We start from the raw sequence: 16,808 nt of genomic DNA on the forward strand, positions 1-16,808 counted from the left end.
TGTCACCCTGAGTACAAGGACTTACATTTCTGAAAGCCCAAGTCCCTTTACCTCCAGAGAGTCATGTAGCTGCCAGTTTTCCTTATGTTCAAGAGAAGACAAGGTGGTACAGGAGAAGGAGCACTATCTTCAGTATTTAGTACACTTGAATTTGGATCTGGGTCCTGTGATTATCACCAAGATCTTAACTTCTGTGAACCTCCATTCCCTCAGCAGGAATGTGGGGACATTTGCAGTGCCTTCCTGTCAGGGGCACTGTGTGTAGTAGAAAGAATGTAGGAAAAGACCTTAATATCATATGTAAGACACACACCCACACACAGGGGCCCAAGAACAAGAGTCCCACACAGATAAGTAAGGCTTGCAGGTTTTAATGTTTCATGACTGATAATAGCAGTTTTAAGAGGATCCTCAGAAAATCCCTTTTGACTTTAGAAACACTTCCTGTGGACAATGGAGGGCCCTGCCTCATCATACTCGGGCTTGCTGATCCACATCTGCTGAAAGGTGGAGAGAGAAGCCAGGATGGAGCCTCCAATCCAGACTGAGTACTTGCGCTCTGGAGGAGCAATGATCTGCAAAGAGCAAATGAATAGGTAAGGAAGCAGAATACAGCGGTGCACACCTATGGTCTCAGGTACTTGGGAGCTCCAAAACTAGCTGTTCATATGAACAGAGGAATTCCAAACTTACTGGGGTAACACAAGATCCCATCTCAAAAAGGAATGGAGGCTGGGTAAATAGCAGCCCAATAGGCAAAGTCCTTGCCATATACAGAGACCTGAACTTGACCCCCAAACCCATATGACAAAAATCCATGTGTGGTGTAGTGTGCTTGTATTCCCAGTGCTGGGGAGGTAGATACAGATGGATCCCTGAGGTTCACTAGCCAGCTATTCTAGCCTGCTTGGTGAGCTCCAGGACTATGAGAGACCCTGTCTCAAAAAAAAGAAAAGGTGGATAGGGGGTTGAAGAGATGGCTTAGAGGTTAAAGCAGTTGCTTGCAAAGCCTAAGAACCCAGGTTTGATTCCCTAGTACTCATTAAGCCAGTTGCATAAGGTGGTACATGCATCTGGAGTTCACTTGCAGTGGTTAGAGGCCCTGGTGTCCCTGTTCTCTTCCTCCCTGCTCTCTCTTTCAAATAAAGAAATAATCTTTTTTTTTTTTTAAGGTAGATGGTGGGTTGGATGGTGGGTATATGGTTGGCTCAGCAGTTAAGGAGCTTGTCTGCAATGCCTAACGACCTAGGTTTGATTCCCCAGTACCTATGTAAACTCAAATGCACAAAGTAGCACATGTGTCTGGAATTTGTTTGCAGGGGCTAAAGGCCCTGGCAAACCCATTCATTTTCTCGCTCTCTCCTTACAAATAAATAAACAAAATAAAATAAAATTTTAAGCCAGGCATGGTGGTGCACACCTTTAATCCCAGCACATGGGAGGCAGAAGTAGGAGGATCACCGTGACTTTGAGGCCAGCCTGGGACTAAATAGTGAATTCCAGGTCACACTGGGCTAAAAGTGAGACCCTGCCTTGAAAAACCAAAACAAATAAATATACTAATTAATTTTTTAAATATGTGGATGGTGCCTGAGAGGAATGATACCTGAGGTTGGCCTCCACATGCATGCACACATACATGCACACACATACACCACACATATATCCATGAACACACCTTCTGCACACCCCCAGCAAAAAAAAAAGAAAAAGAGAAGAAAAGAAAAAAAAAATGGCAAGGAAGGCAAGAAATCAGAAATAATCTCAGCCTGCTGCAGACTGCTTCAGAAAACAGCAGCTTCCATGTCGGAAATGAAGAGGATAAACATAGTGGTTGATTGTTCAAAATTTTCACTCCTTGACCACTCCTCCATAAGAAGAGTGAGTTCCTCTGCCCTGTGATTTTTGGCTGGGCCATGTGTTTGCTTTGACCAAAGGGATGCTAGCAACCAGGACGCAAACAGGGACTTAAAATGTGCTGGCACAGTTGAACGTAGTCTCTGGTGCCTCTTCTATCTGCAAAAGAAGAGCTCCCCTTCAGGAGGAGTTGGCCTTCCATCCTGGGCTTGATTAGGTGAGATATGGACTTGACCTGAGCTGGCCAGCCCTGTAGGGCGGCCTGGCCATGTTGTGGTCCTGAGATTTCACAGGTGTTTGTTAGCACTAGGTGAATGATACCAAAATCCCTAGGGGGCCTTTGTTCTGTCCTTGCCTGGGTTTGGATGCATGGACAGTTTGAATGGAGCTGCCTCTGTTCCTGACTCCATGCCACAATGCCCAGACCCTGGTTTGAACTTCATCTGCCAACAGCCACTTATATTTGAGAAGTTCTAAATTCATGCATAGAATGTGTATCCTTTTATGAGGAGCCCTGAGCTTAAGTTTTAGGAATTGGTTGTCATGTCCAACAACTTTGAATTTCATGTGAAAATGGATCCAGAAGGACTATGGCTCTTCAACTATTTCCCAGTTTCTGAAGGTTCTGGAAATCCAGTGCTTTAGCAATCAGAGAATAAACTTGCTTCCTAGAAACTCTTCACATAGTTCTTAATTTCAGAGATCATAGGATTACATCATAAGAAGTGCTTTAGAAGTTATGAACACTTGTTCATACTCCTGTAAACAATGCCACTGAAAGACAGTGGGTCACAAAAAAAAAAAAAAAAAAAAAAAAAAAAAAAAAAAAAGACATGAGGCCAGGTGTGGTGGCCCACATCTTTAATCCCAGTACTTGGGAGGCAGAGGTAGGAGGATCACTGTGAGTTCAAGGTCACCCTGAGACTACATCATGAATTCCAGGTCAGCCTGGACTAGAGTGAGATCCCACCTCAACCACCAGCCACCACCCCCCGCCCCCCGCCAACAAAAGACATGAGGAGTGGGGAGATGGCTCAGGAGTTAAAGATACTTGTTTGCAAAGCCTACCAGGCCCAGGTTCAATTCCCCAGTACCCACATAAAGCCAGATACACAAAGTGGCCCATGTATCTGGAGTTCGTTGCAACTGGAGTGCCCTACTCTTACACTTTCTTCTCTCTCTCTCTCTCTCTCTGCTTGCCAATAAATAATTTTTTTTTTTTTTTGGTTTTTCGAGGTAGGGTCTCACTCTGGTCCAGGCTGACCTGGAATTAACTCTGTCATCTCAGGGTGGCCTTGAACTCATGGCAATCCTCCTACCTCTGCCTCCCAAGTGCTGGGATTAAAGGCGTGCGCCACCACGCCCGGCTCAATAAATAAATTTTTTAAAATATATTTTATTTATTTGAGGAAGAGAAAGAGGAAGAAAGAGAGAGACAGAAAATGGGTGTGCCAGGGCCTCCAGACACTGCAAACGAATTCCAGATGCATGCACCCCTTGTGCACCTGGCTTACATGGGTCCTGGAGAATCAAACTGGGATCCTTTGGCTTTGCAGGCAAATGCCTTAACCACTAAGCCATCTCTCCATCCCTAAATAATCTTTTTTTAAAAAATATGGAAAGCTGGGCATAGTGGTGCACATTTTTAATCCCAGCACTCAGAAGGCAGAGGTAGGAAGACTGCTGTGAGTTTGAGGCCACCCTGACATTACATAGTGAATTCTAGGTCAGCCTGTGATAGAGCGAGATCCTAACTTGAAAAGCAAACAACCAACCAACCAAACAAACAAACACATAGAAGTAAAGGTGGGGTTAGTGGGAGTAGAAGGGGTCAAGAAAAGGGTAACCAGGGGTGAGTGTCATCAAAATGCATTATGTACCTATTATATAAATGTCAACATGGGGCTGAAGGGATGGCTTAGTGGTTAAGGTGTTTGCCTGAAAAGCCACAAGACCCAGGTTCGATTCCCCAGGATACACATAAGCCAGATGACAAGGGGGCATATGCATCTGGAGTTTGTTTGCAGTGACTGGAGGCCCTGGTGTGTCCATTCTCTCTCTCCCTCTCAAATAAATAAGTAAATAATAATAAAAATATTTTTTAATGTCAAAATGATGGGATGGAGAGATGGCTCAGCAGTTAAAAGTGCTTACTTGTAAAACATGAAGGCCTGGGTTTAATTCCTCAGTACCCACATAAAGCCATAGGCACAAAGTGGTACTAGGCCTTGACATGCCCATTCCCCTGATCTCTCTGTCTGTCTCAGTACTTGTAAATAAATAAATAAATTTATTAAAAATGTCATAATGAAACCCATGATTTTATATGTATAACTAGTATATGCTAATTTAAAACTTTTTAAGGCTGGGCATGGTGGTGTATGCCTTTAAGCACAGCACTTGCAAGGCAGAGGTAGGAGGATCATTGTGAGTTCGAGGCCACCCTGAGAATACAGAGTGAATTCCAGGTCAGCCTGGGCTACAGTGAGACCCTACCTCGAAAAACAAACAAACAAACAAACAAGCAAACAAACAAAAACCACGTTTTAAAAAATCATTTTACTATTCAGGCTGATCAAGGTCACCTAGATGCTCCTGACACAGATATGTGGAGGACTGAAAATGAATGGTCACTAAGAAAGGAACTGGCTTTATTGTCTGGTAATACTAGTTGTAAGAAAACTCAGGTTTGTCTTAGGCTACTGATCCTAGATCACAGGCCATTTCCAACCCAAATCCTTTGTGCATGTCCTCAAGGTTTGCCTCCTGTCCCCCAACTCATGCCCATAAATCCTGCTGTCCAATTAGGTATATGAACAATTTGTTAACTTGTGCTCTTGGGGCAATCACGTCCATCAGCAGCAATCACTTCCATTGACTAGAGTCTAAATTTTGTGAAGATTTGTCATGGCAGTAGCTAATGAATTGGCATATGCATAAAATTACTGGTGGTTGATTGTCTACACAGGGAAGGGAGGCACCCCAGACTGGCTGAGCCAAAAACTGAGGGTGAGGGCCAATTATTGTATCTTGACACATGGTCCTGACCCAGACCTGACATGATGCCTTCTTCGTAGCATGCTTTAGAAAGAGGATGGTTCCTGGGGATTTGGGTAGGAAGAGCTCATAGGCTTTCAGTAGTGTTCTGATGGGCCACTCTGCTTCTCTGTGATGAGCACTGTCAGACAGGTAGTCATGGACAGCCTTTCTTCCTGATGAAGGTTCTCAAAATGCTGACAGAGTGCATGCCCCCTCACATCAGTCCTATTTCCCAGCTTTCTAACCCTATTAGCAGGGAAGTTCCCAGAAGTCCTGAAAAGGTTTATATGCTTGTTCAGAGACAGAGATGAGGAGGAAAGGCAGATATGTGGGCTTCCTTTCTTTCTTTCTTTCTTTCTTTCTTTCTTTCTTTCTTTCTTTCTTTCTTTCTTTCTATCTGTCTATCTATCTATCTATCTATCTATCTATCTATCTATCTATCTATCTATCTATCTACACACACACATACAGTAATGAGAAAGGCTATGGCCTAGATGGTCAGTAGAATAAAGCTGCCTCACTAGGGAATCAAGAAAGCTGATGTGACAGCCAGCCCTGTGGCAAACATCCCTCTTTAGAACGTTCTACCCTCCTCTCAAGTCATGTTTGAAGTTCAAAGATACTGAAGTGTTGCCTCTCTCTTTTCTTTCCCTCTATTCCCTCCTCCACCCCCTTGACATTCTCTTTATGTCAAGTTCTTTTAACCCATTCTTCTGTGATGGCCATGCAATTATGGGTTTATCAATGCTAACCATATTGCTAGCTCCTCGTTGTCCAAGGAACATAATCCTCCATGATGCAGTTGGCTGCAGACTAGGCTGCTGCTGAAGCCAGGAGACCACCAACCACTAGGGCCACACTGTATCTACCAGGTAAGCAAGTCTTTATACAAAGAATAGTAAAAGGGAGGTAGGGCAAGACCCACCTTGATCTTCATGGTACTGGGGGCCAAGGCTGTGATCTCCTTCTGCATCCTGTCAGCAATGCCAGGGTACATGGTGGTACCCCCAGAGAGCACATTGTTAGCATACAAATCCTTACGGATGTCTATGTCACACTTCATAATGGAATTGTAGGTTGTCTCATGAATTCCAGCAGACTCCATGCCTAGGGGAGGTTATGGTACTTAGTCAATGCTTCAGCTCCACCTCTTCAAATGATCCCTCTTCAGCCATTGAAACTGCCATTGCTTAGACCTTTGGTCAACCTTCCAACCAGATCACAAGCTCTGATTCCCCACTAGTTGTACCTTTGCCTTTAGTTTCTCTCTGCTCTGGCTGATACTTCTCACTGTTGCCCATGACATAGTTCTAAAGGAATCCACTTCTTTCCATGGCTTTATGAAGATATATTCACATACCACAAAACTCATCCTTTAAAAGCATACACTTCTGTAGATGTTAGAATATCTGTGAAATATATAGACATCACGGCAATCTAATTTGTTTTTCAGTTGCTGTGTGTGTGTGTGTGTGTGTGTGTGCTTGTTTCTTTCTGGTTTTTCAAGGTAGGGTCTCATTCTAGCCCAAGGTGACCTGGAATTCCCTATGTAGACCCAGGCTGGCCTCGAACTCATGCCAATCCTCCTACCTCTGCCTCCTAAGTGCTAGAATTAAAGGCATGTGCCACCATGCCCCGCTTTTTTTCACTTTTTTTTTTTTTTTTTTTTTTGGTTTTTCGAGATAGGGTCTCACACTAGTCCAGGCTGACCTGGAACTCGCTATATAGGCTCAGGGTGGCCTCGAACTCTTGGCAATCCTCCTACCTCTGCCTCCCAAGTGCTGGGATTAAAGGTGTGTGCCACCATGCCCAGCTTGTTTCACATTTTTTTGAGACAAGGATTTATGGTTTCAATAAACCCAGGGTGCTGGGCATGGTGGTGCACGCCTTTAATCCCTGCACTCAGGAGGCAGAGATAGGAGGATCACTGTGATTTCGAGGCCACCCTGAGACTACATAGTGAATTCCAGGTCAGCCTGAGCTGGAGTGAGACCCTACCTCAAAAAACTAAAAAACTAAAAATAAAAAATAAAAGAGAGAGAGAGAGAGAAACCCAGGGTGGCCTCAACCTAGCTATGTTGCTGAGGATGAATTTGCATTTCTGCTCCTCCTGCTTCCACCACGCAAGTGTTACAATGACAGGAGTGTGCTACCACACCTGGCTCTAGAGTATTTAATGCTCTCTAAAGAAACCCTCCCTTTTTTTTTTTTTTGAGGTAGGATCTTGCTGTAGTCCAGGCTAACCTGGAATTTACTCTATAGTCTCAGGGTAGCCTTGAACTCAGGTCAATCCTCCTACCTTAGCCTCCCAAATGCTAGGATTAAAGGCATGTGCCACCATGCCCAGAGAGAAATACCTTTTCTCTCAAATAAATAAGTAAATAAAAATAAAAGAAATCCCTTTACTATGAGCAGCCATTTCCCATTTTCCCAATAAACAGGTCTCAAAAATGTGATTGTCCTTGTATCAAATACTGTCTTGTGATCATTGTCATAATATTATTTGGTAGGTACTATTACTATTTCCATGTTATAGATGAGAAAAATGCAGTTTGGCAAATGTAACAAGTCTAAGGAGATAGTCTGAATCCCAAACTCATCCTTTGTACCACTCTATAGATACAGGCATCTATATTCAGAATGTCTAGTGGAAAAGTGTTCTGGATTCATTCTTAGTTTCATATTATATTCTCTACCCTGTTTTTCCTCATCTTGACTTCATTATCCTTCTATTAAAACTTTGATTTAAAAAAAAAACAGTATTTTTACTTATGATGGCACATCAAGGTCTCTTGCTGTTGCAAACAAACTCCAGATGTATGTAGCACTTTGTACATCTGGCTTTATGTGAATACTGGTGAATCAATACCTGGTCCAGTAAGTTTTGCAAGCAAGTGCCTTTAACTACTAAGCCATCTCCCCAGCCTTAAACTTATGTTTTTATCTATTTATATTGTTTATTTGCCATTTCCTAAAAAATGTGGGGTAGATATAAAATTTTAAAAGGCTGGAGGGGCTGAAGAGATGGTTTAGCAGTTAAGGAATTTGCCTGCAAAGCCTAAGGACCCAGGTTCTATTCCCTAGTGCCCACGTAAGCCCGATGTACAAAGTGGCACATGCATCTGGAGTTCATTTGCAGTGGCTAAAGTCCTTAGTGTGCCCACTGTCTATATTTGCACCCCCTCTCAAAAAATAAATACGTAGAATGTTTAAAAAATAAAAAAGGGGCTAGAGTGATAGCTTACAAGATAAGGTGTTTGCCCACAAAGCCAAAGGACCCAGATTTGATTTCCCAGGATCCATGTAAGCCAGATGCACAAGGTGGTGCATGCATCTGGAGTTCAGTGGCTACAAGCCCTGGCATGCCCATTATCTCTCTCTTCCTCCCTTTTTCTCTCAAATAAATAAATAAAAATATTTAAAATATATAAATAAATTAAAAAGGCTGGAGAAGCCAGGCGTGGTGACATATGTCTTTAATCCCAGCACTTGGGAGGCAAAGGTAGGAGGATTGCTATGAATTCAAGGTGACCCTGAGACTACATAGTGAATTCCAGGCCAGCCTGGGCTAGAGCAAGACCCTACGTTGGCAAAACAAAAAACAAAAACAAAAGGCAGGCTGAAGAGACAGCTCTTTGGTTAACTGAGCTTCCTGGGCAAGCATGAAGGCCTAAGGGAGCCTGAGACTGCCAAAGTTCAATGTACCTTTAACTCTAGTCCCCACAGGAGAGCAGAGATCCAAGCATTTTGGGAGCTTGCAAGCTCCAGAATCAGTAAAGACTCCAGCTCAAAATAAGACCACGGGGGAAAATGATGGACACCATTGTTCTGCTTTGTCTACCCTAGGAGAGCATCTACCCCCCACTACATGCAGGCATATACCGGACACACCCACACATGCATAAAACAAAAAATCTGTGACACCAAAACTCATCTGCCCCATCTTCACCCCTCTACCCTGTACCCATCTATACTCATTCCTCAACCCTGTACCTTTCAACCTTTGCCCCTCTCACCTGCCCCCCTCACCCTGCACCTACCCACCCCAACTCCTTCATCATGCACCCCTCTACCCTCACCTCTACCCTCCATCTGTACCCCCCTACCCTCACCGTCTGACCTCATCTCTACCCCTTCATCCTGCACCCCTCCACCCTGCCCTCTGTCAACGAGCAGGCAGCACATCACCAATGAAGGAAGGCTGGAAGAGGGTCTCTGGGCAGCGGAAGCGCTCATTGCCAATAGTGATGACCTGCCCATCCGGCAGCTCATAGCTCTTCTCCAGGGAGGAAGATGAAGCTGCTGTGGCCATCTCGTTCTCAAAGTCCAGGGCCACATAGCACAGTTTCTCTTTGATGTCTCGCACAATTTCTCGCTCAGCTAGGGGCAGGAAAGACAAAAGGTGGAAACTTAGTTCTGCCAGCTCAATTGTACTGCAGCAATGTCCATGGATCCCCTCCCCCACTTTTTAACCCTCCTTAAGTCTATTTTGGATCCACCCTTAAGATGATAATGGAATTCCCCCATGAGAGTTTTGCATTCCACTTTCGAAAGTGGGAGTTCAAAGGCTTGGTACTCAAGCAATACTGGGATATTCTCCTTGTCCCCATCACTGTCCTGACAAAGCTACATGACATGAGACCCTTATAGGGTACATTTCCAGAGTAGACTTGGACTTTCCCTTGATGATATGACAGACTCTAACAGGCCACTACTCTACTCAAAAATTTCTCGAACTTCCAGTTAAGATGGTGGCTTAGGAACCATGCCAAAGCAGCCTATGGGAGAAAAAGCACCCCCCACAAAAGAGCCCAGCAAAATATACTCTTCTACTAGAAAGTGAAGGTGTATAAGAAATTATCAATCATAGCAGAGAACTAGGAGAGAACCAGATCATCTAGAGACCACAGTGGCAGGCAGAAGCAGCTCCAGCAGTGGTGGCAGTAGGTCTGCACAGCCACCAGGCTCAGCCTGAGCTGTAGGAAAAGCCAGGTGAGATTTTCCACTCACACCAGCCTCCTAGCAAACTCAAAAAAGGTGGTAATCCCAGCACACTTGGGAGGCAGAGGAAGGAGGATTACCTTGAGTTCAAGGCACTCTGAGACTATATAGTGACTTCCACATCAGCCTGAGCTAGAGTGAGACCCTACTACCAAAGAGAGAGAGAGGGAAAGAAATGTGGAAGGGAGGACGGCAGGAATCAGCAGAGCAGCTTGTGAGGAAGAGGATCGCAAGGTCTAGCAGGAGAACTTCAGCCACCATCCATGCCCTCCCCTCTCCCAGCTGCCAGTACAAGCACCAGAGACCTGGGGAAGGGAGCTCAGCTACACAGCACCCACCATAGGCAATCACAGCAGCAACCCACAGATCCAGCCAGCCTATGTGAGACCACAGCACAGAAAAGAGAGACCTAAGCGGATGTGCATAGCTAAGACCAAAGCCATCCCAAAAGGTAACTGGTATTATACCAGGTCAGTAGCCGCCAAATAAGCCTGGTATATAGGCTTGCATCAGAAGTGCTAATGGCACCTTCCATGTCAGGGTAAATTATATGTTAAATCTGACAGATGGTAGGATTGGTTATTCTTAAATAAGCTGTATTTTGGGCTTGTGATTTTTACTTCCTGATTTATAGTGCCATTGTCTCCTCTTCTTTCATTCATAGGGGAAGGGTCTCATTCAGTCACAAGCTGATTTTAGAACCCTCTACAGACCAGAAATTTCAGCCTCCTAGTTGACAGGATTGAGGGTGTGGGCAACACACATCATTAGGGACTTTGACTTTGTTAGAGGATCTGTTTGTTGAAATGCCTATTCTTGCATAAATACTCTTCTGTTTTCCATTGAATGTGTATATTGTTTAGTTAAATTTTAGAATTTGCCTGTATATGTTCCACCCAGCCTACTACAATACTCACATAACAGGCAAACCCAACACCAAGGGTCACTTTTGTGGTTACTCTGAGAGTCTTTAGAGCCACACCTAGCACCTTAAACTCTTACACAGAAGATATATAACATCAGATTGATTGATACATCTAATATGATACTGCAGATAATTAGAAAACCCAAGCATTAAATTAATCCAAGATGCAAAATCTCTGCATTATAATACAAGAAACACAAAAAATCAAGACAATATAAATCCACCCAAAAGTATGAATCCATCAGAAATGATGTCTAGTGAGAATGATTTAGATGAAATGCCTGAGAAAGATTTCAAAAGAATGATTATCAATATGCTCAAAGAAAACAAAGATGAAATCAAAATAATCAAAGACATAGGGAACCAATTTAATGAAATAAGGAGGTCAATACAAGACATGAATAAGGAAATAGAAATAATTAATAAAAAACAGTCAAAATACTAGTAATGAAAACCCAGTCAGTCAAATAAGGAAATCTGTAGAAAATCTCACCCGCAATATAGATGAAAAAGGAAACGGAATATTTAAACTAGGAGACCAGGTAGCAGATCTAATACAATCCAACAAAGAGAAAGACAAACTATAGGAAGGCATGAATTGGAATTTCAAGATATTTGGGACACTATGAAAAGATCAAACATAAGAATTAAGGGTATAGTACAAGGAGAATTTCACTCCAAAGGCACAGTAATTATTTTCAACAAAATCATAGAAGAAAACTTCCCCCAAATTGGAAAAGGGATGCCCATGCAGATACAGGAAGCCCTTATAACACCAAACAGACAAAACCTGGAAAGAACCTCTCCTAACCATATTATAATTGAACTACCAGACAAACAACCAAAGAAAATATATTGAAAGCAGTTAGAGAGAAAATGAAGTCACATACAAACAAGCCCATCAGGATCACAGCAGATTACTCAATACAAACTTTGAAAGCCAGAAATGCTTGGACTGATGTATCCCAATTTCTGAGAGATAATAATTGTCAACCAAGGTTACTTTATCCTGAAGAGATATCTATGAAAATAGATGGAGAAATAAGGACATTCCACAACAAAAACAGACTAAAGGAATATTTGACGACAAAACCAGCTCTACAGAAAATACTTGACAGGAGAAGATCACACATATAACGAACTAGAAAAAAAAGCCAAAAATACTCAAATACTAGTTAATAGAAGAGAACAAAAATGAAACAGGAAAAATTACAAAACAAGAAAAATGGCAAAAAAATACACATCTTTCAATAATATCTCTTAATAACAACAGCCTCAAACCAAAAAAAACATAGGCTTGCAGACTGGGTTAAAAACAGAATCATTCAATTTGTTGCCTCCACGAAGCTCACCTTTCTACAATGGATGGACACTATCTTAGGGTGAAAGATTATAAAATGGTGTTTTAAGCAAATGGGCTTAGAAAACAAGTAGGGGTTGCTATCCTATTATCTGACAGGGTAAACTTCAGATCAACATTACTTAAGAAAGACAAGGAAGGTCACTTTATATTGATTAAAAGCACACTCCAACAGGATAACATTACAATCCTAAACATATATGTACCTAACATGGGGGTTCCCAATTTCATCAAACAAGAGCTATTAGAACTAAGGTCACAGATAACACCAAACACAGTTGTAATGGGTGACTTCAACACCCCACTCTCATCAATTGACAGGTTATCCCAGGAAAAAATAAACAGAGATGCATCTGGACTAAATGAGATCATAGAACAAATGGACATAACAGACATATACAGGACATTTCATCCAAATACTGCAGAATATATGTTTTCTTCAGCAGCCCATGGAGTATTCTCTAAAATAGACCATATATTAGGACACAAAGCAAATCTTAACAAATGCAGGAAAACTGAAATAATTCCTTGCACTCTGTCTGATCACAATGGGATCAAACTACAAATCAATAGCAAGAAAAACTGTAGAGCCTACACAAAATCATGGAAACTAAACATACACTATTAATGAGTCAATGAAGAGATCAAGAAGAAATCAAAAAATTCATACAGTCAAATGATAATGAGAACACAACATACCAAAACCTTGGGATACAATGAAGGCAGTCCTAACATGGAAATTTATAGCTTTAAGTGTCTATATTACAAAATTAGAAAGATCACAAGTAAACAACTTAATACTTCACCTTAAAGCCTTGGAAAAAGAACAAGGCAAACTAAAAATTAGTAGATGGGAAGAAATGATAAAGATTAGGACAGAAATTAATGGAATAGAAATTAAAAAAAAAAAAACAATCCAAAGAATCAATGAAACAAAGGGTTGGTTCTTTGAAAGGATAAACAAGATTGATAAACCCTTAGCAAATCTGACCAAAAGAACAAATTAATAAAATTAGAGATGAAAAAGGCAGTATCACAACAGATACTAGAAAAAGTCAAAAAATTATAGGTACATACTATAAGAACATATACTCCACTAAGTTTGAAAATCTGATAAAAATGGATGATTTCCTTGATTTATATGACCTACTAAAATTAAATCAAGATGAGATTAACCACTTACATAGACCTCTAACAAGTGTGTTATAAAAAAAAATCTCCCAACTAAAAACAGTCCAGACCCAAAGGGATTCACTGGTGAACTTTACCAGACCTTCAGGGAAGAACTAACACCAATGCTTCTCAAACTTTTCCATAAAATAGAAAAGGAAGGAATCCCAAAACCAGGCAAAGATAGAACAAAAGAAAGAAAGAAAGAAAGAAAGAAAGAAAGAAAGAAAGAAAGAAAGAAAGAAAGAAAAGAAAAATAAAATTACAGACTGATCTTCCTCATGAACATAGATGCAAAAATTCTGAACAAAATATTGGCAAACAATACAAGAATATATCAGAAAGATCATTCACCCCAACCAAGTAGACTTTGTCCCAGAGATGCAGAAATGGTTCAACATACGTAAATTAATAAATGTAATACATTATGTAAATAGACTGAAGGGAAAAAAATCACATGATCATCTCATTAGATGCAGAAGAAGCATTTGACAAAATCCAACATCCCTTTATGATAAAACTCCTACAGAAACTGGGAATAGAGAGACCATATCTCAATATAATAAAGGCTATTTATGACAAACCTGCAGCCAATGTAATACTAAATGGAGAAAAGCTTGAACCTTTTCCATTAAAATCAGGAAGAAGACAAAGGTGACCACTGTCCATAATTTATTTAATATAGTACTGGAAGTCTTAGCCATAGCAATAAGTCAAGAGAGATACATAAAAGGGAGACAAATTGGAAAGGGAGAGATCAAGTTATCATTATTTGCTGATGATATGATTCTATACATAACAAACCCTAAAGACTCTACCAGCAAACTGTTAGAGCAGATAAGCACCTATAGCCATGTAGCAGGATACAAAATAGACACACAGAAGTCAGTAGCCTTCCTGTATGCTAACAACAAAGACACAGAGGATGTAATAAGAGAATCACTCCCATTCACAATAAAATAAAAAAAGTAAAGTACCTTGGAATAAACCTAACCAAGAAAGTGAAGGATTTCTACAATGAAAACATTAAAATGCTCAAGCAAAACATTGTACAAGACACTAGGAAATGCAAAGACATCCTTTGTTCTTAGACTGGAAGAATCAATCAATATTTTGAAAATGGCAATATTACCAACAGTAATCTACATATTTAATGCAATCTTAATCAAAATTCCAATGACATTCTTCACAGAAATAGAAAAAACTCCAAAAATTCATTTGGAAGTACAAAAACCCTCAAATACCTAAAACTATTTTGAGCAATAAAAATAAGGCTGGTAGTATCACCATACCTGATTTAAACCTATCTTACAGAGCCATAGTAACAAAACTAGCATGGTACTGGCACAAAAACAGACATGTAGATCAATGGACCAGAATAGAGGACCCAGATGTAAGTCCGGGTAGCTACAGCAGCCTGATCTTTGACAAAAATGCCAAAAATACTCATTAGAGAAAAGACAGCCTCTTCAGCAAATGGTGCTGAAGAACCTTGATATGTGTCTGTAGAAGGATCAAACTAGATTCTTATCTTTCTCTATGCACAAGAATTAAGTCTAAATATATCAAGGACCTTAATATCAGGCCCGAAACTCTGAAAGTGCTAGAGGAAAATGTAAGGAAACCCCATCAACATATTGGTCTTGGCAAAGACTTTCTGAATATAACCCAATTGTTCAGGAAATAAAATCACAGGACCTCATGAAATTACAATGCTTTTGTATAGCAAAGGACACTGTGAATAGAGCATAGAGGCAACCTACAGAATGGGAGAAAATCTTTGCCAGCTATACATCTAAGATATACAAAGAACTCAAAAAACTAAATAATAAGAATCAAACAACCCACTTAAAAATTGGGCTATGAAACTAAATAGAGTGTTCTCAGAAGAAGAAATATACTCTCTTTGCTTGGACCTGTGAAAGCAGGGCCAGCTTCTTCTGCCATTATGGACCTTTTCTGGATCTGTAAGCTTAAATAAATATCAATAAATATTCCTTTCTCCATAACTGTGTCTGGTTTGGAAGTTCATCTCCACAAACCTGAAACTGTCTGCTACAGAAATTGGTACCAAAATGTCAGGTGACATGAATCTGACCATGTGGATTTTGGTCTTTTGGGACTTTTGTTTTGGAGGAATGGGAATGGGCACAGACTTGGTGCTTGCAACTGAAGATGCCTTCTGAAGCGGTAAAGCCAAGTATTATGGACTATTCTTATGAGAGTTTGCAAATGCTAAGTGCAGAGTGGGTTAACCTTGGAATCTTGGCTTATGAGGTGTCTATGGAGAAGGAAAGACTGCAGAAGACTTTGTTGGAACTGGGCTACTGGCATAAGGACTGGCTGAATTCTACTTAGGCCCAGAGATTTTGATCAAGGTTAAATTTGAAATGGACTGATATGCTTGGCTAAAGATATTGGACTGAGAGACTTAAAATTTTAAGTTGGAAAACCTCAAGCAAGTTAAAATTACAGGCATTGAGACTGGTTTTAGGTTACTGAAGCTGCTATTGTCAAAACATATTAGCAGTCTTAAGAAAGATGGCCCAACTGCTTTACATTAAAACAATGGAGAAGATACCTGATGAAAGACTATGATAGAAATGTAATCTCTTGCAAAGAGTTGACTGGAGAAAGAACCTACTTTTCAAGGTCCTGATTTATTTCATCACTGAATTGGGAATACGGCTGTGTCTTTCACACCTGGTATTTGTCTTTAAGCATCAAAAATTCATGGAGTGGGTCAAGAAGTGCACACATGGTTCCAGAAGCCTCTGCTGAGACATGGCATGAGGCAGGGTGTGATGACACTGATAGGCTGGCAAAGCCATTGGAAGATGGGCTGTGGTTTGCATGGAGACCTGAAGATGTTTTGGATATACCAGGACTGCTCAAGGGCTACCATAGAGACTGTTGGCTAGGGATTGAAATTTTTCCTGGTTACTCAGCCCAGCTGGATGGGCGGAATTGGAAAATCTGCACACTGTTACTGTCTGGTTATATTGGACTTGAACTGTAGAAGTTTGATGTTTGCTTGATGGTTGTTAAGTTTGCATTTTTCTAGTCTGTTTTTATGCTTTATACTAGTTGAAAATGTTTACTCTGTGCCTTTATATGTTGAAAGTATTTAACTTGTTTGATTTTACAGAACTCACAGCCAAGAGACAATCTTAAATCTCAGATGAGATTTGGGACTATCTTATGTTGGTAAAGTCTGTGGGGAGCTTTGAAATTAGACTAAATATAATTTCAAATGTGTGATGGTTTTGAATCTACTGGGGGCCAGCTGCAGAATGTGGTAGTTTGAATAGATGGCCTCCAGTATATTCAGTATTTTATTAGTTTGTAGTTTGGATCTGCAGCCACCTGGCTGGAGGAGGTATCACTGAGCAGTTCTTAAGGTGTGATGGAGGGTTTGAATTCCAATCTAAAGGTATGCAAAGTGCCTAACTCCAC

General features: G+C 40.9%; 1 protein-coding gene across 1 annotated transcript in view; it reads right to left on the minus strand.

The window, feature by feature from the left end:
* Positions 1-355: 355 nt before the first annotated feature.
* Positions 356-16,808, minus strand: part of Actg2 (actin gamma 2, smooth muscle) — a 42,674-nt gene continuing 26,221 nt past the window's right edge. Inside the window, exons 7-9 of the mRNA XM_004668277.2 lie at positions 9,085-9,276; positions 5,822-6,003; positions 356-575 (exon numbers count right to left, since the gene is read on the minus strand). Coding sequence (XP_004668334.2) covers positions 432-575; positions 5,822-6,003; positions 9,085-9,276 — 518 coding nt within the window. The 3' untranslated portion in view covers positions 356-431. The remainder of the gene's footprint in view (positions 576-5,821; positions 6,004-9,084; positions 9,277-16,808) is intronic.

This window comes from Jaculus jaculus, chromosome 6, assembly GCF_020740685.1.
Source record: "Jaculus jaculus isolate mJacJac1 chromosome 6, mJacJac1.mat.Y.cur, whole genome shotgun sequence".
NCBI lineage: Eukaryota > Metazoa > Chordata > Mammalia > Rodentia > Dipodidae > Jaculus > Jaculus jaculus.